Source organism: Rhinoderma darwinii, chromosome 1 (assembly GCF_050947455.1).
Source record: "Rhinoderma darwinii isolate aRhiDar2 chromosome 1, aRhiDar2.hap1, whole genome shotgun sequence".
NCBI lineage: Eukaryota > Metazoa > Chordata > Amphibia > Anura > Rhinodermatidae > Rhinoderma > Rhinoderma darwinii.
This window is the reverse complement of record NC_134687.1, coordinates 386707396-386734322: the sequence shown is the minus strand read 5'-3', so window position 1 is coordinate 386734322 and position 26927 is coordinate 386707396. Positions and strand designations below refer to the sequence as shown.

Sequence of the window (26927 nt, the reverse complement as noted above, 5' to 3'; positions counted from 1 at the left end):
ATCTATCTATCTATCTATCTATCTATCTATCTATCTATCTATCTATCTATCTATCTATCTATCTATCTATCTATCTATCTATCTATCCCTCTCATATGTATCTATTCTCTCTCTCTCTGCTCCACACTATATGGACACACATCTGGCTATGAGCGGTGCCTGCGGACTGGAGGGCGGTTACGCCATGTCTATAGCCCGGCCCGCTCCGACATTGCCATGCACCGGCTGTGAGGAGGGGACGCCACACAGTGTTGTGCGCACCTGACCCACCAGCCGGGGGAGGAGGCTGCAAGGCACCTGTCCAGACTGGCACAGGGAGGAGTGCTAGGTCCTGCCCTCGTATAGTCACCAGCTGTGGACCGGCACCGGGACTTCCCTGCATAAGTGAGTGTCCGTCCGCGGCTGCTCATTCTCGGACCCCTCAGCTCTGAATGGAAGAGAAGGAAGACTTGTCCAGGCTCCGCGCCCTCTTCCTCTCCTATGACGCCAAGCGCTCCGGGCGCCTGGGGAGAGAAGACTTCTCTTCCTTGTGTGCAGAGCTCCGGGTAACTCCGTCTGAGGTGGAGAACATCTTTAGGCGCCTGGACAGAGATAGGGACGGCTCCATTACCTTTCAGGATTTTATCATGGGTTTCCGGGGGACTCAGGGTCTTCAGGTGCCAGAAGGGAACCAGGATCTGTCCACCGTGGTGCCAAAAAGGTGTCCCCGGATCTCTGAGAGTGAAGTCCTGGAAGAAGAGAACTTCAGCCCAGCCTGGAAAGACTTCCAACTCCGGCTGGGAGAAGAGTCCAACTACATCCCAAGGTCAGTGCCAGCTGCCAGCCTGCCAGGCTCTATCGCTTATACCAAGCTTACAATGCCAATCCCCATAGATACTGTAGAAGCGCCTGATTTCTTCTCCTCAGAATCTTCCATTCTCCTCGTTACATCTGTTTCTGGGAAAGCTGAGTGCCACCTAGGATGTCAGTCATTACTGCCACACAGGTCGTCACCCAGCTTTCCCAGAAACAGATAAAACATACGAATGGCTATTGTAACAACAGGAAAGGACAAGCCAAGGACCTTTACTGGTGATTCTCCTTGTATTGCCATCCATCCAGTATGACCAGTCACTGCACACCAGACATTGTCGTTACTTGTCCGCTAGGGTTTATAGCCACTATCATGGCATCTGAGACTGGGCCATGTTATTGATAGGCAAATGTGTCATGACTTATTGCTAGAATCCGAGTCATTTTCCTTTGGAATATTTGCCTGTTCTTATGGCTTTAATGAGAAATTATCACCAGACTGTTCACACGGTACAGAAATGATGCCGATTTTACACATGGAAATTCTGCAAGGAATATCCGCAGCATTTCCGTCCCGGGTGCTGTGTTGTCTGTTCACAACTGGCAGATTTGTTGCAGAAATGAGTTCACTTGCTGCAGAATGTTTGGAATGTATTTTCACTCAGAGAATTTTTGGCAGCAAATCTGCCGTGTGTGACTGCAATATAATGGATAAGGGTAACACGTCCTATAAAAGTCTAAAGCAGCTGTCACTTATTGGAGAAGAGTCCATGACTGACATGTCTTGGCTGCAGAGGTATTTTATAGCACCCCCAAACTCAGTTTTGGAGGGGTGTAAAGATGGTGATCTGAATCACTCCGGGGGGATTTTTTTTTTCTATCCGTTTGTAAAGTAGGTTAGGTGAAATGTAGTCAAAGTCATTCTATTGCTTTATTGTAAAGTTATCCGCGCTCTACTGGGCCGCCGTTTAATAACGTGACTGGCACTCTGACACCCTTAAGGGTATGTTCACACGGCCAAATTTCAGACGTATACGAGGCGTATTATGCCTCGTTTTACGTCTGAAAATACGGCTCCAATACGTCGGCAAACATCTGCCCATTCATTTGAATGGGTTTGCCGACGTACTGTGCAGACGACCTGTTATTTACGCGTCGTCGTTTGACAGCTGTCAAACGACGACGCGTAAAAATACAGCCTCGTCAAAAGAAGTGCAGGACACTTCTTTGGACGTTTTTGGAGCTGTTTATAGACTCCAATGAAAACAGCTCCAAAAAACGGACGTAAAAAACGCCGCGAAAACGGCGCGAAAAACGCTGCGAAAAATGCGAGTTGGTAAAAAAACGTCTGAAAAGCAGGGTCTGTTTTCTCTTGAAAACAGCTCTGGATTTTCAGACGTTTTTGTTGACGACGTGTGAACATACCCTCAGGGTATGTTCACACGGCGGGGGTCCGTAACGGCTGAAATTATGGGGATGTTTCAGCCTGAAAACATCCCCGTAATTTCAGCCGTACCGGCATGTGCAGGCGCTTGAACGCCGCGTCAATTACGGCCGTAATTAGCGCTGCTATTCATTGGAGTCAATAATAACGGCTCTAATTACGCCCAAAGAAGTGACAGGTCACTTCTTCTACGCGGGCGTCTATTTACGCGCCGTCATTTGACAGCGGCGCGTAAATATACGCCTCGTGTGAACAGACAAACGTCTGCCCATTGCTTTCAATGGGCAGATGTTTGTCAGCGCTATTGAGGCGCTATTTTCGGGCGTAATTCGGGGCAAAAACGCCCGATTTACGTCCGTAAATAGGCCGTGTGAACATACCCTCAATCCTACGTCTGCTGGGTGGAACGGAGGTCAATCTCTTTTTGCAAGCCTATGAGACTCATATAGAGGTTCTTCATTGGCTTGCAAAAGATTTCCCCGGAGTGCTTTCTTAACTCATTTGAGTGATGCCTTTATTTTTCGCATTGTCCAACCCCCTTGAACTTTCCGTGCGCATTTCATGTTAAAAGCACGTCCGTCGCAGATTGGCCAAGAGAGATCACATGACCAGTAATATGGAAGCAGTCAGTATGGAGAGACATACTCTTGTGTATACACGGCGCTGCCCCACAAATGTGGGTGTAATGGAAGTAGTAGCTCCCTGTATTAGCTTACTGTTATTACCAACGTCTCTACAGCCCTAATCCAGCATACCTGTCCGCAGCAGACAGGCAACCTATGCTGGGTCTGAAGTTGTCAAGTCAACTTTATAGGTTACAGCTCCTGTATTTGGACACATATTGTACACACGTCACCAACTGCCCGGGCAGTAACACAACAAGGTTCTTTGTGCAGCTACATGCATGACCGATCACTGATATTAATAGAGACCTATCACAGTAGTAATCATGAGAAAGTCACTTATTTACATCAGAGTTTACTTGGTTAACCCCTTAATGACCGGGCCTGAAAAGACCTTAATGACCAGCTCAATTTTTCTGTTTTTCCTTCTCTGCGTTTCAGCAGCCATAACTTTTTTATTTTTTCATTGACGTGGCTGTATGAGGCCTTGTTTTATGCGAGAGAAATAGTATTTTATTTTTCCCACAGTTTGGGGGTAAAAAAAAAATTTCACGGCGTGAATATAGGAAAAAGCGATTCTCGGAATAGTTTTTTTTGTTTATTTTTTATCCCGTTCAAGTTTCACGCTAAATAACCCATTAGATTAATTCTTCAGGTTATTACGGTCGTGTAGATACCTAATATGCGTAGGTTTTTTGTTTTTATTTAGTGTAGGGGCAATAAAATGTATTTAATGCAAAATAAAGACTCTTTTTGGCACTTTTTTTATTTATTTATTTGTTTTGTTACTTTTTTTTTTTTTAATCCCATCAAGGGATAACTTTATTTGTAACTTTATTTTTTACTTGCAATGTATTAGCATACTTCTGTACGCTAATACATTACACTGTGTCACTATGAAACAGGCTGCTGATCGGGCAGCACATAGTGTGCCCGAACAGCAGGCACACGGAACAGACAGCCCTGGGGTCCTTTGTAGGTCCCCAGGGCTGACTGCAGAGTGATTCCCCGGTGTTTGATTGCATCACTGGAATCCCGGTGATGCGATCAAAGAGGGGAATTCCCTTTGATCATGCCGCGGTCACGGACCGCGGTAATCAAAGGGTTACACAGCTGGGGTCCGAATGTTTGCCGACTCCAGCTGTGTTCAGGAGGCTGCTCTAAGGTCAGGAGCTGTTAGTAACAGCTCCTGCTTAGAGGACGAGCGCTCACACGAGCGCTCATCAGCCTGATCTGCAGCGACGCCAAAAGACGTCTCTGTAGACTAAGCACCTGCACCGCCTGATGTCAAAAGACAGTGGGCGGTCGGGAAGGTGTTAAAGAGGTTTTCCGATTCCATCACATGATCATGGGCAGAATTGTATCCACTGGAAGTAAACAATGAACGTTCCTACTGAATAACAACAAGCAGAGATCTTGAAAACAGTGAAGAATTAATACAGAAAGTATATTGGAAACTTGTATAACTTTTAATTATCAAAAAAAATAAAATAATAATTTGTTGAAACTGGACAACCCTTTTAAGGGGTCATCCAGGCAGGGGGAAAGTTTTCATACTCATGAGCAATCCACAGGGTAGGTCATCAGTATATGATCGGTGGGAGTCCGACACCCCGGACCCCACACTAATCACCTGTGCCGTCTGCCTCCGGGCACCAGAAGTTATACAGTGGTTGGTGCCGGAAGAAGAGGGCTGCGGTCGCAGTATAGCGGCCATGCTGGGTTACTGCAGCTCTGCTTCTATTCACTGCAGCACGACCGCCATACAGTAGTCAGAGTCTTCTGCTTCCGGCACAACTACTGCATAGCTTTTCGTGCCCGGAGGCAGCTGGAATAGGTGATTGGTGCGGGGTGCCGGACTCCCACCGATTATATCCTGATGACCTATCCTGTGTATAGGTCACCAGTATGAAATTAAGGGGTTCTAGACTATGTAAATAAGCGTTTCTGTCAATATGAAAAGTAGGAACTTAGTAAAGTTTCTAAAGTGCACTGCTTTACAGTTCTCTGAATGCAGCCGGTCATATAACCAGTGCATGTTTTCATTCTGGTTGCCATGACTACGTCCAGGCAGCTGTCTTGCTCAGTTGAGAATGATGAGATATCTGCCTATCTATAGGACTGCCTATCTAGAGGATTGTTAAAGTGGATTGGTCAGATATTTATGCTGCCCTGTCCGTGGGCAGCATAAAAAAGTGACAGAGGTGCAGATTTCAGCGGTCTGTCACTTATTAGGTAATGTTCAGTGGTTATTAAATATTTAGAACTTGCTGCGCATGGCTAGCACCCCAAGTATATTCATATATTCCTGCTCCCCTTTACTGTCATGTGTCTGCCTCTGCCCTAAAGCATCGATTAGGGCTGGGATAATAGTTGCCGTACATATGGTCCTTCTCTCTGTACGGGTCCATTACACCGGCCAATATGGGTCATGAAAACAAGTGGCGGTCGACGAGGCAGCTTGTTGCTCGGCGCTTATTTGCTTATGAGCTCATGAGCTATGTTAAGTAATGTATGGGAACGAGCGCTTGTTACACTGATCGCTCATCCCCATACATTTCCATCATGTCGGCAGCGTGTCTCCCTGTTTACACAAAGATGTTCTTCCGACAACAATAATATTTTGTGCTGCATAAACGATACGATCAACCGATGAACAAGTGGATCATTGCCCTGTTTACACATATGAACGCTCGTTTTCCCGATCATTGGCCCATGTAAAAGGGCCTTAAAGAGGCTCTGTCACCAGATTATAAATGCCCTATCTCTTACATAATGTGATCAGCGCTGTAATGTAGATAACAGCAGTGGTTTTTATTTTGAAAAACGATCAATTCTGACCAAGTTATAAACAATTTTAGATTTATGCTAATTAGTTTTTTAATAGACAACTGGGCGTGTTTTTACTAGTTCAGCTTTGATAAGGCATCATACAGAACCTTTCCTGGTGACACATTTCCTTTGGGCCCCCTTGTCAGTTGGACATCATCAGTACAGGACAATGCTTCCATTCACTATCAGCAAGCAGAGATCTTGAAAATGTACAAAATATCATGAAAAGTTAAATAACTTTTCATTATCCAGTAATTAAGCTTTATTTGAATTAAACTGGTAAACCCCTTTTTTGTTATGTCCAAAGTCCATAAATAAGGATAAAGAAATGTGCCTAGTAACAGGAGCTTTTCCTTGTGTAGTGGAATCTGGTGGCATGTTTGCTGAGAGCCACAGCTAGTCCAGAGAGATTACCGCTCCAAATCCTGCTATTATAATGAAATGACAGTGATGTGTGGTACTGTTATGACCAGGACGTATATTACCAGTGGCAGATTAAGTGTACCATAGGTCATGGGCTGTGGGGATCCTTCCTAAAAAGGGTAACACCGTTTTTTCTAAAAACAAACAACCTGAGAATCCGCTCCTTCATGGTTTGCCAGCAGTTGGTTTTCTCCTCTGCAGGGTGAATTCACACACAGCAGATGTGTTGCAGAAATGTCATCTCCATTCATCCTAATGGGTTTATTTCTGAATCATATTCATGGAGTTCTGCAAGATCCATTCAGATGAATGAAACTGTTGCAGAAATGTTATTCTGTTTCAATAACTGTTTTATGCAAAAGTAGACCCCTCAAGACCCCGTCTGTATAGAGCATGTGCAGCCTTGATAAATTGATCAGCTCCGCAGATAGCTGAGCTCACCAGGATGATAGAGGTCCAAAACTTGTTTATTTGGCAAAACATTGGATGAACTGTGTTTCCTGAAGGTCCAAAATGTTTTCTTGTACAGCCTGGTTGTCCTTACTTACACTTAAGTGGACACTAACTGTTCAAACAACTTCTGCTAATCTAATAGTATAGCTGATATATATCAACTTTGTATATTACTTACTGTTAAAATGTAGTTGTTTTATCCATGCAAATTCTGTGTGAAGTTACTACAACTAGGTGTCTCCCTTCTTGTAATCTGCTGTCCTCCCGCTGTTGTCAAGCAAAATTCATCCCTAGTTACAGACTAGCTGCAGAAGGTGGGGTTGTGTCTCTTCACTGCCTGTCCATACAAGTCTATGGAGAGGGGAGGCGGGAGCAAACAGAGAAAGAGACACAGACATGCTACATACAAGTCTATGGAGAGCATAGGGGGAAGCAGGAGGAGTAGGCAGAGTAAAAAAGACACACACACAGACGTGCTGCATCTTCCCTGCAAGTGTTATTTCTCACCCCAGTGCTGGATTCTCAGCTACACTGCTCATTATTGCTGTATAATCTCCTCCATGCTGCTGAAGCTTCCATATATATGTGATAGATAGAGAAAGACATGATTGCAGTTAGGCTCCGCACACTAGATCAGAGGCAACTGAGAATTAGAGATAGAGACTGCAGAGGGGAAAACTGCTAAATAATGCAGAATACAAGTCATATAATGGCCAGAAATAGTGTTATTTCTTATGTACACACATATTAAAACTTATTCTGAAAAGTCGCCTGAAGAAATACTGGTAAACATAAACATATAAAGAATTTTATTTACATGTTATATAAAAAGAAAGAGAACAAAAAAACACAATGAGCATGAACTAATGAAAATATATAGTATAAAGATAGGGGCACTTCTTGCAGAGTCGCCAGTCTATAATCTCAGATCAGACATCAGGTTACAGAACGGGTGACAGTGGACTGGTATTGCTGCTTTGAGGTTGCAGTAGGACCATATCTGTGATAGGCCTGATGAAAGTCTTTGCAACTCCTTGCCTTGCAGCACTTACTTCCACGTTACGAATCTCACCGTCCTCACTGGTGATGTCTTTAGCAATTAGACCCACTGGCCATTCGATGCAGTGTTCTTGCTGGTCTTTGACTAGAACCAAATCCCAAAATTGAAGGTGTAGTTTATGCTCTAGCCACTATCTGCACCCTTGTAAAAGGTTGAAATATTCTTTCCTCTATCTGTTCCTAAAAAAACAAGAGAGGTTTTGTTCACATTTCCACTGGTTCCTTTAAGGATCACTGGTGTAGACCCAGGTGGAGTGGAACTAAAATAACCAGATGCGTTTATTTTGAAAACAAAAACGCACAATGTGAACACAGTCTTGGGTGGAGGGCTGTCTAAAACAGATAATTCCTCTAAACCTCTTTGGCAGAGCAGCCCAGTGCTCCCTTTGATTTCCCACATTGGTTAGCTCTGTTTTTTCAAACTTCTTTAGCAGTCACAAGTCTTGACTTTACACTTTAGTATACATTGAAGTTATTATGGAAGCTCTAAAAAGATCAAGTTTATTTCTTTAGCACGTTCTGGTTTATTTCTTGAGGAAAGAGTTACAGAGGTGAAGATAGCATGCGCATATAGGCGCACTCTCTGGCAAGTACTGTTTGTAAGGGCATTATGGAACTGGTAATGGTGGCACTATGACAGGCACGGTTAATGAGGGCACTAGGTGTGTTTATGGCAGTCTTCTGAGGGAAGTCAGTAAATGTTTTGCTGCTCATTAATTTACAACTATGATCAATTTCTCTATTTATATATAGCATAGGAAAGACTACCCCTACAGGTCATACATTCACTTCACTTCTTTTATTATTATTATTGTTATTTATTTATTTTTTTTCCAATTAGAGTTAACGCCTTAATGACCAGCCTATTTTGGACCTTAATGACCAAGCTATTTTTTACGTTTTTCAATCGTCGCATTCCAAGAGCTATAACTCTTTTATTTTTGCGTCGACATAGCTGTATAAGGTCTTGTTTTTTTGCGGGACAAGTTGTATGTTTTAATAGCACCATTTTGAGGGACATATTATTTATTGATTAACATTTATTAACTTTTTTTGGGGGGGGAATAGAAAAAAATCTGAAACTTCGCCACACTTTTTTGCGTCCTAAATCTACGCCGTTTACCGTGTGGTATAAATAACACAATAACTTTATTCAGCGGGTTGTTACGATTGCAACGATACCAAATTTGTATAGTTTTTGTATGTTTTACTACTTTTACACAGTAAAAACGCTTTTTTTTCAAAATTATTTGTTTTTGTGTCTCCATATTTGAAGAGCCGTAACGTTTTTCTTTTTTCGCCGATGCAGTTGTATGAGGGCTTTTTTTTTGCGGGACGACTTGTAGTTTTTCTTGGCACCATTTTGGAGTAGATGCGACTTTTTGATCACTTTTTAATCACATTTTTTTAAAGTCAGGATTCACAGAAAACAGCAATTTTTCTGTCGTTTTTATTGAATTTTTTACGGCGTTCGCCGTGCGGGTTAAATAATGTAATAGATTTATAGTCGGGGTCGTTACGGATGCGGCGATACCAAATATGTGTAACTTTTTTACTTTATTTTGGTTTTTTAATAGTAAAGCATTTTGTAAGGGGAAAAAGTGGATTTTTCATTTTTTTTTCACATTTTTTTTTTATTAACTTTATTAAACTTTTTTTTAAACTTTTTTACTAGTCCCACTAGGGGACTTTAATATGCGATTCTGCGATCGCTATTATAATACACTGCAATACTTCTGTATTGCAGTGTATTATGCCTGTCCGTTTAAAACGGACAGGCATCTGCTAGGTCATGCCTGCGGCATGATCTAGCAGGCATTCACTCCAGGCAGACCTGGGGGCCTTTATTAGGCCCCCGGCTGCCATTAGAGACACTGACACTCGGCGATCGTATCACCGGGTGTCGGTGGGGGAGAGAGGGAGCTCCCTCCCTCTCTCCAAAACCACTCTGATTCGGTGCTTGCTATTGAGCACCGCATCTGAGGGGTTAAACGGGTGAGATCGATACTAATATCGATCTCACCCGGCAGAGCAGGGATGCCCCCAGCCCTCAGCTGCCTCTAGCAGCTGAGAGCAGAGAGATTTGACAGCTCCCTGCTCTGTTTACTTATTCCGATGCCGCGACGTAAAAAGTCTATGGCATCGGAATAAGGCCCGACGTAAAAACACGATGGGCCGGTCACTAACGGGTTAAAGCGTACATACAGTGAAAGTGAAAACTTCACAGTGCTCTTAAACCCTCATGTACAGTACGTACTTTTTTAAAATCCTTTCCCTTCATAGCTCAGCTGTTTATGCTGCAGACCTCTCCTGGTAATTCACTAACAGGAAGTTTTTATCATTGTCTGCCATGCTAAAGATTCGGTAAAACTGCAGTCCGGTCACGGTCTCTTTTTCTACAAACCTGCTAGTTCACATTACACTAGACACTCCTCTTTCCTCCCATCTTCCCTGTTAGAACACACTGCTGTAATCACAGGACTTTACTAACACCTTCCCGACATTTGTTGTGACAGTACGTTATGGCCAGGAAGGGGGAGTATGGCGCAGGCTCATGGACAGAGCCCGCACCATACTTAGCGGGTGTCGGCCATATGTTATAGCCGACACTTCATTGTAACTGCCGGGATCAAAGATCACTCTGATCTTGGCAGTTTAATCCCTTAGATGCCGTGGTCAATAGTGACTGGGATCCAAACAAAAGAAAAAGGGGAGCCTATCATTTGACCCCCCGAAATGCGATAGCCAGGTGCCGATGGCTGTCATGGCAACCTGGGGGCCTAATGAAGTCCCTCATATCTGCCATCTCTTTGCTTCCATTAAACCCTGCCAGAGGTAAAAATTAGAATATACTGACGTCCATAAAAGTCCAAACTATTCTGATAGAATGTAATTTCATGCAGGGTAAACACCATAGCAAAAAACAAAACAAAACCCAGAATTACTTTTCTTTAGGCACCTGAGCTAACTTTAAACATTGTGAATAAAAAGTCATATGTACAAGCCCTCACACTGCTCCATTCCTAGAAAAAAAAAGTTAAGGCTTTCAGAATATAGCGACACAGAATATTTTTTTGGGTTGTTTTTTTGTAAAAGTGGTACATCATAAAAGAACTATAAAAATGTGGTATCGCCGTAATCGTATTGACACGCAGAATAAAGTTAACATGTTGTTTATACCGCACAGTGAATGCCGTAAAAACGAAACCCAAAAAATAATGGAAGAATCAAAGTTTTTTTTCCAAAGACAAAGTATTTTTTTTCATTTCCCCTGTACATTATATGGTAAATTTAATGGTGCCATTAAAAACTACAACTCGTCCCGCAAAAAAAACAAGCCTTCTTACGGCTATGTAGATGTAAAAAATAAATACAGCTTTTGAAAACCGGGGTGAAAAAAAATGAAAATGAAAAAATACAAAATGGTTGCGTCGGCAGGTTAAAAGTTCTCTATACAGACAAACAGACAGCTTGTAACTCCCTTTTTCTTCCAAGTTATTCTATCTATATCTCCTGCAGCGGACATCAGCAGGTAGAAAGTAAAGGGCTGCAGTAATTTAAGTTCTCTTCTACTCTGTCCCATATTAAAATAAATGGATTGTGCTGCTTGCGAGTGAATGAAGCTACTAATCAGCATAGAACACTCATTATTATAGGCCCCCTGCAAACGACCGTGCACGTAATCACTGTCCATGATTACGGGCACAGCTGGCCGCTGGCAGCTGCGGACAGCCACCCGCATTTGTAGGCCGTCCTCCCATATAAAGTATGGAAGCACAGTCCAAAAAAAGCAAAAAATAGGACATGTCCTATCTCTTGCGGAGCCTTTCTATGGCATGGACTTGGGCATGGACACCTTCCCGTAAATATACAGGAAGGTGTCCATGGACAATAGAAGTGAATAGGTCTGTAATTAAGGACCGCAATTACGGACCGTAATTACGGGTGAATTCTACGGTCGTGGGCATGGGGCCTTTTTCTAGATTAGAAACCTGAAGGAATCACTGTGGGGACACTTTAACCCCTTCCTGCCTTATGATGTAATAGTAAGTCATGGAAACTAACAAGTTTCCGTTAATTGACGTAATAGTACATAATGGTGATGGTGCGGACACAGGAGCTGTACCTACGCCATCACTTGCAGCTGCTTGGCTGTATAAGGCTTCGTTCACATCTGCATCAGGACTCCGTTCATGGGTTCCGTCGGACCTTTCCGTCAGGGGAACCCATGAACGGAACCCAAACTGAAACAAACGGAAACCATAGCTTTCCGTTTGCATTACCATTGATGTCAATCCGTTTGTCACCATTATGTAACGTTTCCGTTGTTTTGATAGAATCAATAGTGTAGTCGACTGCGCTTTTGATTCCGTCAAAACAACGGAACCCTTACAGAACGGGGACAAAAGGAAAGCATTTGCATCAGATCCATCACCATTGAAATCAATGGTAATGCAAACGGAAAGCTATGGTTTCCGTTTGTTTCAGTTTGGGTTCCGTTCATGGGTTCCCCTGACGGAAAGGTCTGACGGAACCTTTTGTTCATGTTCTCAGTAGTTATCGTATTGCTCCCTAAGTTTATACTTATTCTACCATGAAAAGCATGTGGTATATGAGAAACTGGTGAAACGTATCACTGGCATTAGAGGTGATCTTTAATATGGTCTGTTTTTCCGCACGCAAATATTAACTTATCTCTGTCTGATAAAAGTCAGTTATAAGGCTTCACTCCCAGCAGCTTTCTGTTGGCTGATGCAACCTTTTCTAAATACCGTAGAACGGAAGAAAGCACTAGTGCTGCACTGTTTTATCAGAGTAGTAAAGACATAACTTTTAACATCATTTCACAGTTTACTCTTAGATATTTTCTAATATAAAAGTTCGCAAATTTATTGACATTCTGATAAAAAATTATCAGGAGGGACACTTTTATTTTTAAATTCATATCTTAATTATTTATTTCTGTTAATTATATAGCGCCAACATATTCCACAGCACTATACGGAATTTGTCATCACTCACTGTCCCCAGTGGGGATCACCATCTAAATTCCCTATGTAAATTCTCTATTTGTATGTTTTTGGAGCATAGCTACATGCTTGAATAGTTTTAGGTTTATACATTATAACAAAAAGCATCTGTATATAGAAATGGTGGTTTAAATTGCATCAAATTACTAAATAATATACACGTAAGGGCATGTTCAGACGTGGCGGAATTCTGCAGACACTGTCCGGATCAATGCCGCACATAATCCGCGTTGCAGATTCCGTTGCGGATTTGGCTGAAATGTCATGTAAAATGCTGCGGATTTGTCGTTGCAGATTCAGGTGCAGATCACACCCTGCTCTCTTTCAAACATTTCATCTCAGTCTGGCTATAGACCTCAACACACATAGGTCCAGCCAGAATGATGAAATATCCTGTTCCTGAAAGCAATCCGCAACGCAACACACATTACATCTGCGGATTTCATTGCATAATTTTGAAACTCCATTGAAGTAAATCGAGAAATTCAAGTCCGCAACAGCCAGTCTATGCTGCAGACACCAAATTCCGCACCGCAGCCTATGGTCCGCAGCGAAGTTGTCCGCAACGTCTGCACGAAGGCAACTAAAATGTTGTGGAAACCAATGGACAAACTGTCTGCTGCGGATTTCCAGTGCGGACTGTCCACAGCAGAATTCCACAGCAATTCCGCTACGTCTGAACGTACCCTTAGGGCATGCCCAGACGTGGCGGAGTTCTTCCGCCACTGTCTGCATCAATGCCGCACAGAATCTGAGTTGCAGATTCTGTTGCGGCTTTGCCTAAAATGAGCATTAAATTGATGCGGACTACCCGTTGCGTATTGAGGGGAAGATGGCTTCCCTTCTCTCTATCAGTGCAGGATAGAGAGAAGGGACAGCCCTTTCCCTAGTAAAAGTAAAAGAAATTCATACTTACCCGGCCGTTGTCTTGGTGACGCGTCCCTCTTTCGACATCCAGCCCGACCTCCCTGGATGACGCGGCAGTCCATGTGACCGCTGCAGCCTGTGATTGGCTGCAGCCGTCACTTGGACTGAAACGTCATCCCGGGAGGCCGGATTGGAGGAAGAAGCAGGGAGTTCTCGGTAGGTATGAACTTCTATTTTTTTTACAGGTTGCTGTATATTGTGATCGGTAGTCACTGTCCAGAGTGCTGAAACAGTTACTGCCGATCGCTTAACTCTTTCAGCACCCTGGACAGTGACTATTTACTGACGTCGCCTAGCAACGCTCCCGTAATTACGGGTGCACACACGTAGTCACCCGTAATTATGGGTGCACACACATAGTCACCCGTAATTACGGGAGCCCCATTGGCTTCCTCAGTCTGGCTGTAGACCTAGAAATACATAGGTCCAGCCGGAATGAAGAAATGTCATGGTAGTAAAACCAATACGCTCCGCAGCACACATAACATCTGCGGACTTTATTGCGGAATTTTGACTCTCCATTGAAGTCAATGGAGAAATTCCGCAATGAGTCCGCAACAAGTCCGCTACACGTCCGCAACAGTCAGTGTATGCTGCGGACACCAATTTCCGCACCGCAGCCTATGCTCCGCAGCGGAATCGTCCGCAACGTGTAAACGAACCCAACCACAAAGCTGTGGAAGGCAATGGAGAAACGTGTACGCTGCGGATTTCCGCTGCGGACTGTCCGCAGCGGAATTCCAGAGCAATTCCGCCACGTCTGGTCATGCCCTTAGGGTGTAATATGCAGCTGAAAACCAGACAGATGCTTTCTGTGGAAATATACTAAATGTATTCATGCAGATATATTTATCAGTTAAACTGAACCTGTCATGTTGGACATGCTCTCTGATCTGCAGGCAGAATCTTTTTTTCAGAGCAGAAACAGCTGAGTAGATTGATATATAGTTTTGTGGAAAAAGATTCAGTAGAGTTTATAATCTATTGATTTAGATCCCTGCTCAACATGGGCTAAAGAGTCCAGTGGGTGGTTCTACCCTATTTTTGTATGCACACTAATGCAGGGAAGGCTGTCAATCACTGAGCAGGACCACCCACCGGACTCTCGCCCACAGGGATCAGAGATTGAAATCTCTAAAATACAAGTTAGGCCGGATTGACACGAGCGTGTGCGTTTTGCGCACGCAAAAAACGTGGCATTTTGTGCGCGCAAAAGGCACTTAACAGCTCCATGTGTCATCACCATATGATGCGCGGCTGCGTGCTTTTCGCAGCCGCCATCATTATGACACTCCGTTTGTATGTTTGTAAACAGAAAAGCACGTGGTGTTTTTCTTTTTTCATTCATTCTTTTACTGCTGTTGCGCGAATCACGTGGTTCCATGTGGCATGCGTTATTTTCACGCACCCATTGACTTCAACGGGTGCGTGATGCGCGAAATACGCACAAAAAACGGACATGTCGTGAGTTTTTCACAGCGGACTCACGCTGCGTAAAAATCACGCAACTGTCTGCACGGCCCCATAGACTAATTGCACGGACGTATATCCCATTTGTCTGAATAAGCCCTTATACTGAATATATAATCTACATATCAATCTGCTCAGCTCCTCCGGCTTTATAGCATACCACCTGCAGATCAGACTGCATGTTCAATGTGACAGGTTCCCTTTAAAGAAAAAGGAGCACAGAGCAACAGAGAAATTTGGGTCAAAAGTAGGGATGTTATAAGGAATGGTTGGTGAGATCTGATCACGGACCACAACTGTTTTCCAGAATGAATGGTCTCTATAGAGAGAAAAAATACCTTTAGCACTGCTTAGAGCAGGGGTCTCAGGCACGCGGCCCCTGGGGCTTTCATCTGCGGCCCGCGGGACACAGAGCCGCTAGTATCGGCTCTGCTCCGAGACTCTGGAATTCCCTGACATCGCTGTCCACATATGAACAGCGATGTCTGGGGCTTCCCCAGAGCCGGAGTCCCGGGCAGAGCGCTAGTACAGGCTCTGCTCCGGGACTCTGTGGGATTCCCTGACATCGCTGTCCACATATGAACAGCGATGTCTTGGGCTTCCCCAGAGCCGGAGTCCCGGGCAGAGCGCTAGTGCAAGCTCTGCTCTGGGACTCTGTGGGATTCCCTGATATCGCTGCCCATATATGGACAGTGTGTCAGGATTTTACCCAGAGCGGAGCAGAGCGCTGGTGTCGGCTCTGCTCCGGGACTCTGTGGAATTCCCTGACATCGCTGCCCATATATGGACAGTGTGTCAGGGTCTTGCCCAGAGCGGAGCAGAGCGCTGGTGTCGGCTCTGCTCCTGGACTCTGTGGAATTCCCTGACATCGCTGTCCACATATGAACAGCGATGTCTGGGGCTACCCCAGAGCCGGAGTCCCGGGCAGAGCGCTAGTACAGGCTCTGCTCCGGGACTCTGTGGAATTCCCTGACATTGCTGCCCATATATGGACAGTGTGTCAGGGTCTTGCCCAGAGCAGAGCAGAGCGCTGGTGTCGGCTCTGCTCCGGGACTCTGTGGAATTCCCTGACATCGCTGTCCACATATGAACAGCGATGTCTGGGGCTTCCCCAGAGCCGGAGTCCTGGGCAGAGCGCTAGTACAGGCTCTGCTCCGGGACTCTGTGGAATTCCCTGACATCGCTGCCCATATATAGACAGTGTGTCAGGGTCTTCCCCAGAGCGAAGTCCCGGGCAGAGCGCTATTATCGGCTCTGCTCCGGGACTCTGGGGAGCCTCTGACATCGCTGTCCATACATCGACAATGATGTCAGGGGCTTCCCCAGAGCAGGAGTCCCAGTGATGCCAGGAGCACAGCTGGAGTCCCAGGAAGAGCCTACTAGCGCTCTGCCTGGGACTCCAGCTCTGGGGTTGCCCCTGACATCTCTGTCCATATATGGACAGTGATGTCAGGAGCAGAGCTGGAATCCCAGACAGAGTGCCAGAAGCGGCTCTGCTCCGGGACTCCAGCTCTGGGCAAGCCCCTGACATCACTGTGGCAGCATCTACAGAGGGCACTGTGGCAGAATGTACAGAGGGCACTGTGGCAGCCTCTACAGAGGGCACTGTGGCAGCCTCTACAGAGGGCACTGTGGCATTATCTACAAGTGGGTGTGTGGCAGTATCTGAAGAGGACACTGGCATTATCTAGGGGTGTGTTGCATTATCTACAGAGGGCACTGTGGCCTTATCTACAGAGGGCACTGTGGCCTTATCTACAGAGGGCACTGTGGCCTTATCTAGGGGTGTGTTGCATTATCTACAGAGGGCACTGCGGCAGCATCCACAGAGGGCACTGCGGCAGCATCCACAGAGGGCACTGCGGCAGCATCCACAGAGGGTACTGCGGCAGCATCCACAGAGGGCACTGCTGCAGCATCCACAGAGGGCACTGCGGCACTATCTAAAAAGGGGCTGCCCAATCTTGACATGTGTGCTAACTGAGCCGCCGGACTGCATTTAGCGACACTTAAACTGGAAAGCTGGATTGTTGAAATAAGCACGTAGAGAAATATCTCAATTTTTAAACCTAGCTCTATTATTATAGTAATGTAGTATTATTATTCTAGTAATATAGTGTTATAGTAGTTCAAATAACTAATTGATTAACAATAATTTTGTATTGTATCAAATTTGAAAGTAATGCGGCCCGTCAACTTCCCATTTTTTCTATATGCGGCCCACTTACCCGGCCGAGTTTGAGACCCCTGGCTTAGAGATTACTGTGAGGCTGGGTTCACACGCACTGTTTCCAGATGTAATTCAGGCGTTTTACGCCTCGAATTACGCCTGAAAAAACGGCTCCGTTACGCCTACAAACATCTGCCTATTGCTTGCAATGGGTTTTACGATGTTCCGTTCCCACGAGGTGTTATTTTACGCGTCGCTGTCAAAATACAGCGCGTAAAAAGGCGCCCACGAAAAAGAAGTGCATGTCACTTCTTGGGACGTTTTTGGAGCCGGTTTTCATTGACTCCATTGAAAAACAGCTCCAATAACGTCCGTAAAATATGCCGCGAAAAACGCGAGTTGTTAAAAAACGTCTGAAAATCATGGAGCTGTTTTCAGGCGAAAACAGCTCCGTAATTTCAGACGTATTTTGCTAAGCCGTGTGAACATACCCTTAGGGTATGTTCACACGGCCTATTTTCAGACGTTTTTGAGTTTGCGCGTGAACATACCCTTACTGAAAATCTGACACCACATTCTAAACAACCGAACTGCAACTGAAAATCGGTTCTGTTCATTTGAATGGGGTTGTTTCTGCTAGGGATGCACGATGCATCGAAACTTCGATACTGTTTCGATACTCTGCATTCCCAAACGGTTCGATACCGTTATTTCATGTATTTCGATACTAAACACAGCTCAGTATAGTAACACATGAATGTATGAGAGCGGGGCTGCGGCTGTGTAATACAGTCATTGCCGCGCTCCTGAGTCCTGACAAGTGCGCGCCGTTAGGATGATACGATGCGGCCAGCGCTGCACTAATTTGCGGCGGCACTGAAGACAGAACATGGCAGGCGCCTTGCAAAACACCCCCATGTTCTGTCTTCAGTGCCTGGACCGCCGCTCATTAGTTCAGCGCCAGCCGTATTACCTCCTGCTGACCGCACGCACACTTCATGTCAGGAGCGGGGCAATGGCTGTATTACACAGCCGCAGCCCCGCTCTATAACGGCGGAGATCAGAGAAACCCCTCATCTCCGCCGCTATTCCCCTGAATGCTGTGATCAAAGCTGAACGCAGCATTCAGGAGAAAATGAGAAGGGGGGATACCCCTGGATCGCGTCACAGGAATCCCTGTGACGCGATTGAGGGACATACCATATATGGGCAGACAGCCCAGGGTCCATTGAAGGACCCCAGGGCTGTCTTACCATATTTCCTGTTAGGGCATACTGTGGTATGTCCTAACAACTGCCTGTGTACTATACGTACACAGGCTTATGTACTGGTATATAGATATATGCCAGTACATTAAAGTTTAAAAATAAAGTAAAAACATAAAGTAATATTACATTTTAAAAAATACACATACACCTTTTTTACAATAAACATTAAAATAAGTCTCAATACATAAAATACACATATTGGGTATTGGCGCGGCTGTAATAACCTGCACAACAATGATGTGTGCGCAGTAAAAAATAAAATAAAAACTGCTTTCTATCACTTATTAATGTGAGGCACGAGGTGCGATAAATTGAACCTCCATGTGCCTCACATTAAGGCTGGGTTCACACACACTATTTACGGACGTAATTCGGGCATTTTAGCCCCGAATTACGTCCCAAAATGCGGCTCAAAAGCGGCGGCAAACATCTGCCCATTCATTTGAATAGGTCTTACGATGTTCTGTGCCGACGGTCATTTTTTTTACGCGCCGCTGTCAAAAGGCGGCGCCTAAAAAAAGACGCCCGCGTCAAAGAAGTGCCTGTCACTTCTTCAGACGTAAATGGAGCCGTTTTCCATGGACTCCATGGAAAAACAGCTCCAATTACGTCCGTAATGGACGCAGCAAAAGACGCCTGCACATGCCATTACCGCTGAAATTACGGTGCTGTTTTCTCCTGAAAACAGCACCATAATTTCAGCCGTTACGGACGCTGCCGTGTGAACATACCCTAATAGTAATTAACCCCATCATGTACCTTACACATTAACCTATTATGACTGAGAAACATGATGGGGTTAATTACTATTAATGTGAGGCACATTCAAAATTCATCATCACACCTCGCGCCTCACATCTCAAAATGGAAGAAGTTTTTTTTTTTTATTACTGTTGGCAAAGTATCGAATTGGTATCGAAATCGCAATGCTACACACAGTATCGGTATCGAAGTCCAAATTCTGGTATTGGGACATCCCTAGTTTCTGCAGCAGGTGCATAGGTTTCTGCAAGTTCCATTCAGTTGAATAATAATTTTCAGTCGCAGAAATTTCTGCAACAAATCTGCCTGTGTGAACTTATCCTAATAAGTGCTCTATGCTGTTTATTCACTTGCAGGCTACACACTCCATTCATTTTAGTATTGAGCAGAGTTGGGCTTCATTCACATCTAGGTCGAGACTCCGTTCATGGGTTCCGTTGGAGCTTTCTATCAGGGGAATCCATGAAAGGAATCCAAACTGAAACAAACAGAAACCATAGGTTTCCGTTTGCACCACCGTTGTGTAAGGGTTCCATCATTTTGACGGAATGAATAGCGTCGTCGACTACGGTATTGATTCCGTCAAAACGTTGGAACCCTTACACAACGGTGACAAATGGAAACCATTTGCATCAGATCTGTCACCCTTGAAATCAATGGTTATGAAACGTATAGTCTCTGTTTGTTTCAGTTTGGATTCCGTTCATGGGTTCCCCTTACGTAAAGCTCAGACGGAAACCATGAACGGAGTCCCGACGCAGATGTGAACGAAGGCTTAGGCCACGTTCAGACGTGGCAGAATTTTTCCTCTGCAAATGTTGGTGCAGATTCGGGGCAATTACGCTACGAATCTGCAGCAACATTTGCATATTTGACAGGTAATTCAGACGTTGCAGATATCACAGCGGACTTGTAACAGATTTCAGTTTTTGCATTGCAAAGGCTGAAATACGCAGTGAAATTCCGCTGCTTCTCCGCAACAGACAGTGCATGCTGCGGAGGGAAAATTCTGCACCGCAGCCTAAATTCTGCACCGTTATTTTCTGCAATGTCTGACCTAAGTTTCCTAAAAATGTATAGAAACAAATGTAAAAAACGGCTGCTGCAGAATCCACTGTGGGTCAGTTCATACGTTGCGTAAATAATGCAGATTTTCAGTAGCAGCAGAGTAGATGAGATTTGAACAAATCCCTTTCACACGCTGCATAAATACTGTGCGGAAAAACCGCTCAGAAATTGACATGCGGTATGGAATTTTATTCCGCAGCATGTCAATTGTATTTGCATAAACGCTGCTTATTTGTTGCAGGTTTTCCCCATTGAATTCTGCCGCAAAAAACGCAACTCAGGAAAAAAAAAAATTCTCATACTTACCCAGAAGTCTGTGTTTCTTCCTCCAGGCCAGCCTCCTGGGATGACGTTTCATCCCATGTGACCACTGCTGCAGCCAATCAAAAACGTCATCCCAGGAGGCCGGCCTGCTAGCTAGACATTCCGAGTGAAAAACTGCAGCACAATTTGGTGCGGTTTTTCGCCTGCAATTCCCTGTGGCGCACAGGGCGGGTACGCTGTCTGCTTTTACGTAGCGTATCCGCCCAGTGTGAACTCAGCCTATAACTAAACTTAAACACAGCCTATAACTAAAGTTGAATTACTGCAACCCTTGAAGTTGTTTTCCTAGCTTATGAAAAAAACAGAAAGGTACCTATATATGTGTCTGAATGGTCACCAGATGATGCCACAATAGCTCAGAAGTAGTTATTTTTCATTTTCATTATGTTGCCCAGCTGTGTGCAGCATCCTTGAGCATCACTTCTGTAGAGAAACAACGTTCCAACAGATAACATTTTTACATTTGTTTTTTCAAAAGACAATTATTGCCAGAGGTGTCTGGCAGCATCTTCTGTCCTCCAGTTTGTTGAAATGCTCTGGGGGGGGGGGGGAATTTATAGAAAGGTAAAGCCACTTTAGTGTCATATTTGCGCAATAATTTGTGACGTTTTACCTGTTTCTGCCAACCCTGAAACTTTTCAAAAGGGGGCTTGGCTTAGTGTAAGGGGACGGTGTCACTCCTGGCCTGACAAATTCACTATAATTTACGTCAGAAGCTGGCGTAAATTATAACGGAAACCTATGCCAGCTCGTAGCCGGAGGAGATTTCCCTTTCTGGTGCACGGACAGCAGAAGATGCAACAAATTTACTAAGAGGCATGCTCCTTAATAAAGTATTCAAGCCAGTCTAAGTAAGGGCATGACCACACATGGCGGAATTCCTCCGCAACTGTCCGCATCAATGCCGCACAGAATCTGCGTTGCAGATTCTGCAGCGGATCTGCACAAAATGTGCAGAAAATTGATGCGGACTGGCCGCTGCGGACTGCAGGAAAAGTGCTTCTCTTCTCCCTATTCAGTGCAGGATAGAGAGAAGGGACAGCACTTTCCCTAGTGAAAGTCAAAGAAATTCATACTTACCGCCCGTTGTCTTGGTGACGCGTCCCTCTTTCGGCATCCAGCCCGACCTCCCTGGATGACGCTCCAGTCCATGTGACCGCTGCAGCCTGTGCTTGGCCTGTGATTGGCTGCAGCCGTCACTTACACTGAAACGTCATCCTGGGAGGCCGGACTGGAGACAGACGCAGGGAGTTCTCGGTAAGTATGAACTTATATTTTTTTTTACAGATACATGTATATTGAGATCGGTAGTCACTGTCCCGGGTGCAGAAACAGTTACTGCCGATCGCGTAACTCTTTCAGCACCCTGGACAGTGACTATTTACAGACGTCTCCTAGCAACGCTCCCGTCATTACGGGAGCCCCATTGACTTCCTCAGTCTGGCTGTAGACCTAGAAATACATAGGTCCAGCCAGAATGAAGAAATGTCATGGTAGTAAAAACAATACGCTCCGCAGCACACATAAGATCTGCGGACTTCATTGCGGAATTTTGACTCTCCATTGAAGTCAATGGAGAAATTCCGCCATGAGTCCGCAACCAGTCCGCCACTGCTCCGCAACAGACAGAGCATGCTGCGGACACCAAATTCCGCTCCGCAGCCTATGCTCCGCAGCGGAATTGTACGCATCGTGTAAACGAACACTGCTAAATTAAAGTGAAAGTCAATGGAGAAACGGCTCCGCTGCGGATTAACGCTGCGGAGTGTCCGCAGCGGAATTTAAGTGAAATTCCGCCATGTGTGAACCCGCCCTAAGTCTGCCCCTCTGTGATACATATTATTGGGGAAATTGAGGGTGATAGCTGTTGGCTAACTAGCCGTCTAACTTTTCTGGACAACCTTAGGCATCTGTGGTCATATGGGGGAAGAATAAGCAGAGGTGCAGGAAGTGGGCTCCCAAACCTGAACTCTATACAGTATATAAGTCTGCACACTCTAGTTCTATATAGTCTTGTGTAATACTACATGAGCATGCTTCCTGTGCAGGTATTTTCACAGATTATTACAATAAGCACTTAGCAGCGACCCTGTCGTTCCAGAGCAATTACAGTAACCTGATAACAGACAATCATGCTTAGTACCTGATAATACTACATGACGTAAGTGGAGTGTGATTCTTGCACAGGAGCCAAAACACATAATACTACAATAGTGACATTGCAGTGAAAGGAAATCACATTTTTACGTTTAGGCTAGGACGTTCTTATCCGCTTTTTTTTTTCTCGCATTTTTATGTGCTTCTCAATTGCTTTGAAAAACTTTTTCAAACCAGTTTCCGGCTCTTCGGCTATTACAGGTGAAACACTTTGAAACTGCAATAAGAACGTTAAAAAAAAGGCGATAAAAACACCCTGATTTGGGGTTCGTCTCAGAGCATCTTATTGCTTGTTGATGAAAAGGTAAAATAAAGAGAAAAGGGAAATATGTATCAATTTCTAATACTATAGAGGTATTGTGTAGAGAATGGTAACAAGACAGATCCGACACTGAAATAGTATGTCGTAATTCATTTCATTCCACAGGTTTATGGAATTGCTGTTTAATCTGACATATACTATTTATACAGTAGCAATACATATGGGAAGCTATATAAAGAGGCAGAATGCTGAATTATCAGTCATCAGAATATTTTGGCACAAGTAAACACAATGGCAAAATCTGTTTATTTTTTTAACAATCTACTTATAACAAATACATATAAATGACACGTGTGCTGTAAAGATGAATAAACTCATTCACATCTGTATCATTCATGAGTTCCGTCAGACCTTTCCGTCAGTGGAACCCATAAAAGGAATCCAAATTGAAACAAACGGAAACCATAGGTTTCCATTTGCATCACCATTTATTTCAATGGTGATGGATCCGGTGGAAATGGTTTGTGTTTGTCACCGTTGTCTAAGGGTTCCGTCATGTTGACGGAATGAATAGCGTAGTCGACTGCACTATTCATTCCGTCAAAACGATGGAACCCTTACACAACGGTGACAAACGGATACCATCTGATCATGATCCGTCACCATTGAAATACATTTTCTAACATTATGATTAGAACTAGTTTATCTATGTAATCTCTGATTGTAAAGCGGACAGTTCAGTTGTGGTATGAAGCATTTCTAGGATACAGAACATTTTTAGAGCCAATTTAGATACAGGAATTCATTAACTGGAGACCTTAGTTTGGGTGTCTTAAAGTGTGTGTCACTTATGTTCTCAATAAGGTCCTCAATACGACCGTGCCCGTAATCATGGTCCGTGATTACAGGCACGGCCGGCTGCTGGCAGTCGCCTGCATTTGCGGGTCGTGCTCCCATATAAAGTATGGGAGCACGGTCTGTAAAAAGCAAAAAATAGAACATGTCCTATTTTTGCGGAGCGTTTCTATGGCACTTACACCTTTCCGTAAATATACAGGAATGTGTCCGTGGTCAATAGGAGTGAATGGGTCCGTAATTACGGACTAATTCCACGATCATGTGCATGGGGCCTAATGTGGTTACTCTTGCCATCCAGCATTGATTTACAGGACCAGTCACCTTTTGGTTTTTACCAGTGGATGTCCCATCGATGTTGTGTAATTTCGACTTTGATGCTACATTGGAATGTGGACCTGTTTGCTCATTTGAGATACCATCACATGTACTTGTAATTGGCTGTAGTATCATCAGGTGTTTTGATAATGTCCGTGTCATGCCAATCTGCCAATATTGATACTCTAGCTCTAACTTTATTGGGTTGGTGAAGCTGTGCCTAAAACTTCATATGGTGGTTTGGAACAGAATAATGAATATGAAATAAGTTTGGAGTGGCTGTCATTAAAAATGTATATATAAAGTAAAGAGGGAGCAGCACTCAAATTTCAATTCCACAATGGCGCAAGCGGGTAATCCCGATCCAAGGGATGTAGATAAATATAGAAGAAAGTACCACAGCACTCCGTAATAGTTACTATTACGGAGTGCTGTGGGACTTTATTCTAATATATATATATATATATATATGAATGATACAAGATAAACCTAGTACCAGCCAACATCTCTTGGTCTGTAGCCATGAAATGGAATTAGACAGTATTTCGGAATATTCATTAGCTGCGGTGTCCCAGTGATATCCAACACATTGAAATCTTGGTTAGCTAAATGGTTTTCTGATGTTTTCTTTTTCCTGGATGTATTAGTGGTCTGGTCTTGACTCCAAATCGTAGCTGATATGCATGTATCTTGGACTGGACACAACTATAGGTGGCGGGACCACAGTTGAATATTTAAAGTTCTGTTTACTTCTGCCTAAAATATTTTTTGCTGATAGATCCGTTGCCGATATATTGGGAATTCACACATAGCCTACTGTATGCGATCGTTCCTGTTTGACCACTATCCAAAGTCATTACCTGTCTTGTAAGAGCTCCTCAAAGTCTTAGAAATTCTACGCCTACGCAGGATCAGTGTGTTGGATCAGATTATTACTTTCTATAGAATGTGTGTATATGACTGAACATATGTAGCTATTATTTATGGCTTCCGTTACTCTGCAGGAAAGAACAAGCCAACATACTGTACCAGAACATCACCATAGTGGAACCACTCTTAATCCAGCAATATGAGCATGTCATCAGAAACTTTGTTCGGGAGATCAGACTTCAAAGCACAGAAATGGAAAATTTGGCTATTGCGGTGAAAAGGTACTTTTATCTCCTTCTTACATGCGTTATATGAAAAGTTCCATTGTACTTTCCAGCTACTTTAAAAGTTATGGACCTCCAACATAGTGCTATTTCCGTCTTTACTTGGTAAACATTGGCCAACATTAGACTTCAGACTGCTACATTGTACCAAACTATCAATGAGATTGGGGCTTCTGCTGTGTTTAGCTCACAGAGCATTGCCTAGCCATTGTATCCACTTCTCAGCTGACAGCAGGACTAGATATGTACAGTTTTGCAGCCTCTGAATGTAAACAAATATGTTTTTATTCACTGAAAGCAAACACATTTCAACACATGAAAATAAAGATAAATTTAAACACATAGGGGGAATTTATTAAGACTGGGCTTTCATACGTCAGTTTTAATCTAAAAAGCGCTGGAATAAGATGCGCTTATATTAAGAGGCGCATGTCATCTAATAAATTAGGCGCATATCTGCCCAAAAAGTCAAATCTACGCCGCCAGCTATGAGCTGACCTAGATCTGTGCTATAATGTATGACAATTTCTGAAAACGTTTAATGAGGAACTGGAAGGGTATGTTCACACGGCCTATTTTCAGCCGTTTTTCGGGCCGTAAATGACCCTTCAAACATCTGCCCAATGGGAAAAACGGTGTTCCCATTTTTTTTTTTTTAAATGGGCGCGTAAAAAAAACGCCTCGTAAAAAGAAGTGCATGTCACTTCGAGACGTTTTTGGAGCCGTTTCTCATTGACTCAATAGAAAAACAGCTCTAAAAACGGCCGTAAAAACGTTGCAAAAAAAGCAAGTTACTTAAAAAACGACTGAAAATCATTGGCTGTTTCCCCTTGAAAACAGCTCTGTATTTTCAACTGTTTTTTGTTAAGGCTATGTTCACACACTTAGCCAAAAACATCTGAAAATCAGAGGCTGGTTCCCCTTGTTAAACAGCTCCGGACATTTTTTAAGCAAACTCGCGTTTTTCATGGCCGTTTTTGGAGAGAGTAAATGAAAAACGGCTCCAAAAACGGCCCAAGAAGTGACATGCACTTCTTTTTCGCAGGCATTTACGGCCCATCGGAGCAGAACGCCGTATTTCCCATTGAAATCAAGACCTTTAAATCATAACAGCTGCGTAAAAAAATGGCCTGTCGGAACAGAACGCCGTTTTTCCCATTTAAATCAATGGGCAGATGTTTGGAGGCGTTCTGCTTCCGATTTTTCTGGCTTTTTCGGGCATTTCCGAAAATAGGCCGTGTGAACATACCCTCACACATATTTGGTATCGCCGTGTCCGTAACGACCCTGACTATAAAGTTATAACATTATTTAACCCGCACGGTGAACACCGTAAAAAATATAAAAAAAACAATGGAAAAATTGCTGAATCCTGCCTAAAACAAAAATAGGATAAAGTGATCAAAAAGTTGCATATACACCAAAATGGTACCAATAAAAACTACAAGTCGTCCTGCAAAAAAAAAATACAACTGCATCGGCGGAAAAATAATAAAAGTTATTGCTCTTCAAATATGGAGGCACAAAAACAAATAA

The 26927-nt window shown here is 43.9% G+C and overlaps 1 protein-coding gene across 1 annotated transcript in view; it reads left to right on the top strand.

Moving 5' to 3' along the window:
* Positions 1-235: 235 nt before the first annotated feature.
* The window catches only part of RASEF (RAS and EF-hand domain containing), a 101876-nt gene continuing 75184 nt past the window's right edge, over positions 236-26927 (top strand). Inside the window, exons 1-2 of the mRNA XM_075852286.1 lie at positions 236-805; positions 25242-25388. Coding sequence (XP_075708401.1) covers positions 432-805; positions 25242-25388 — 521 coding nt within the window. The 5' untranslated portion in view covers positions 236-431. The remainder of the gene's footprint in view (positions 806-25241; positions 25389-26927) is intronic.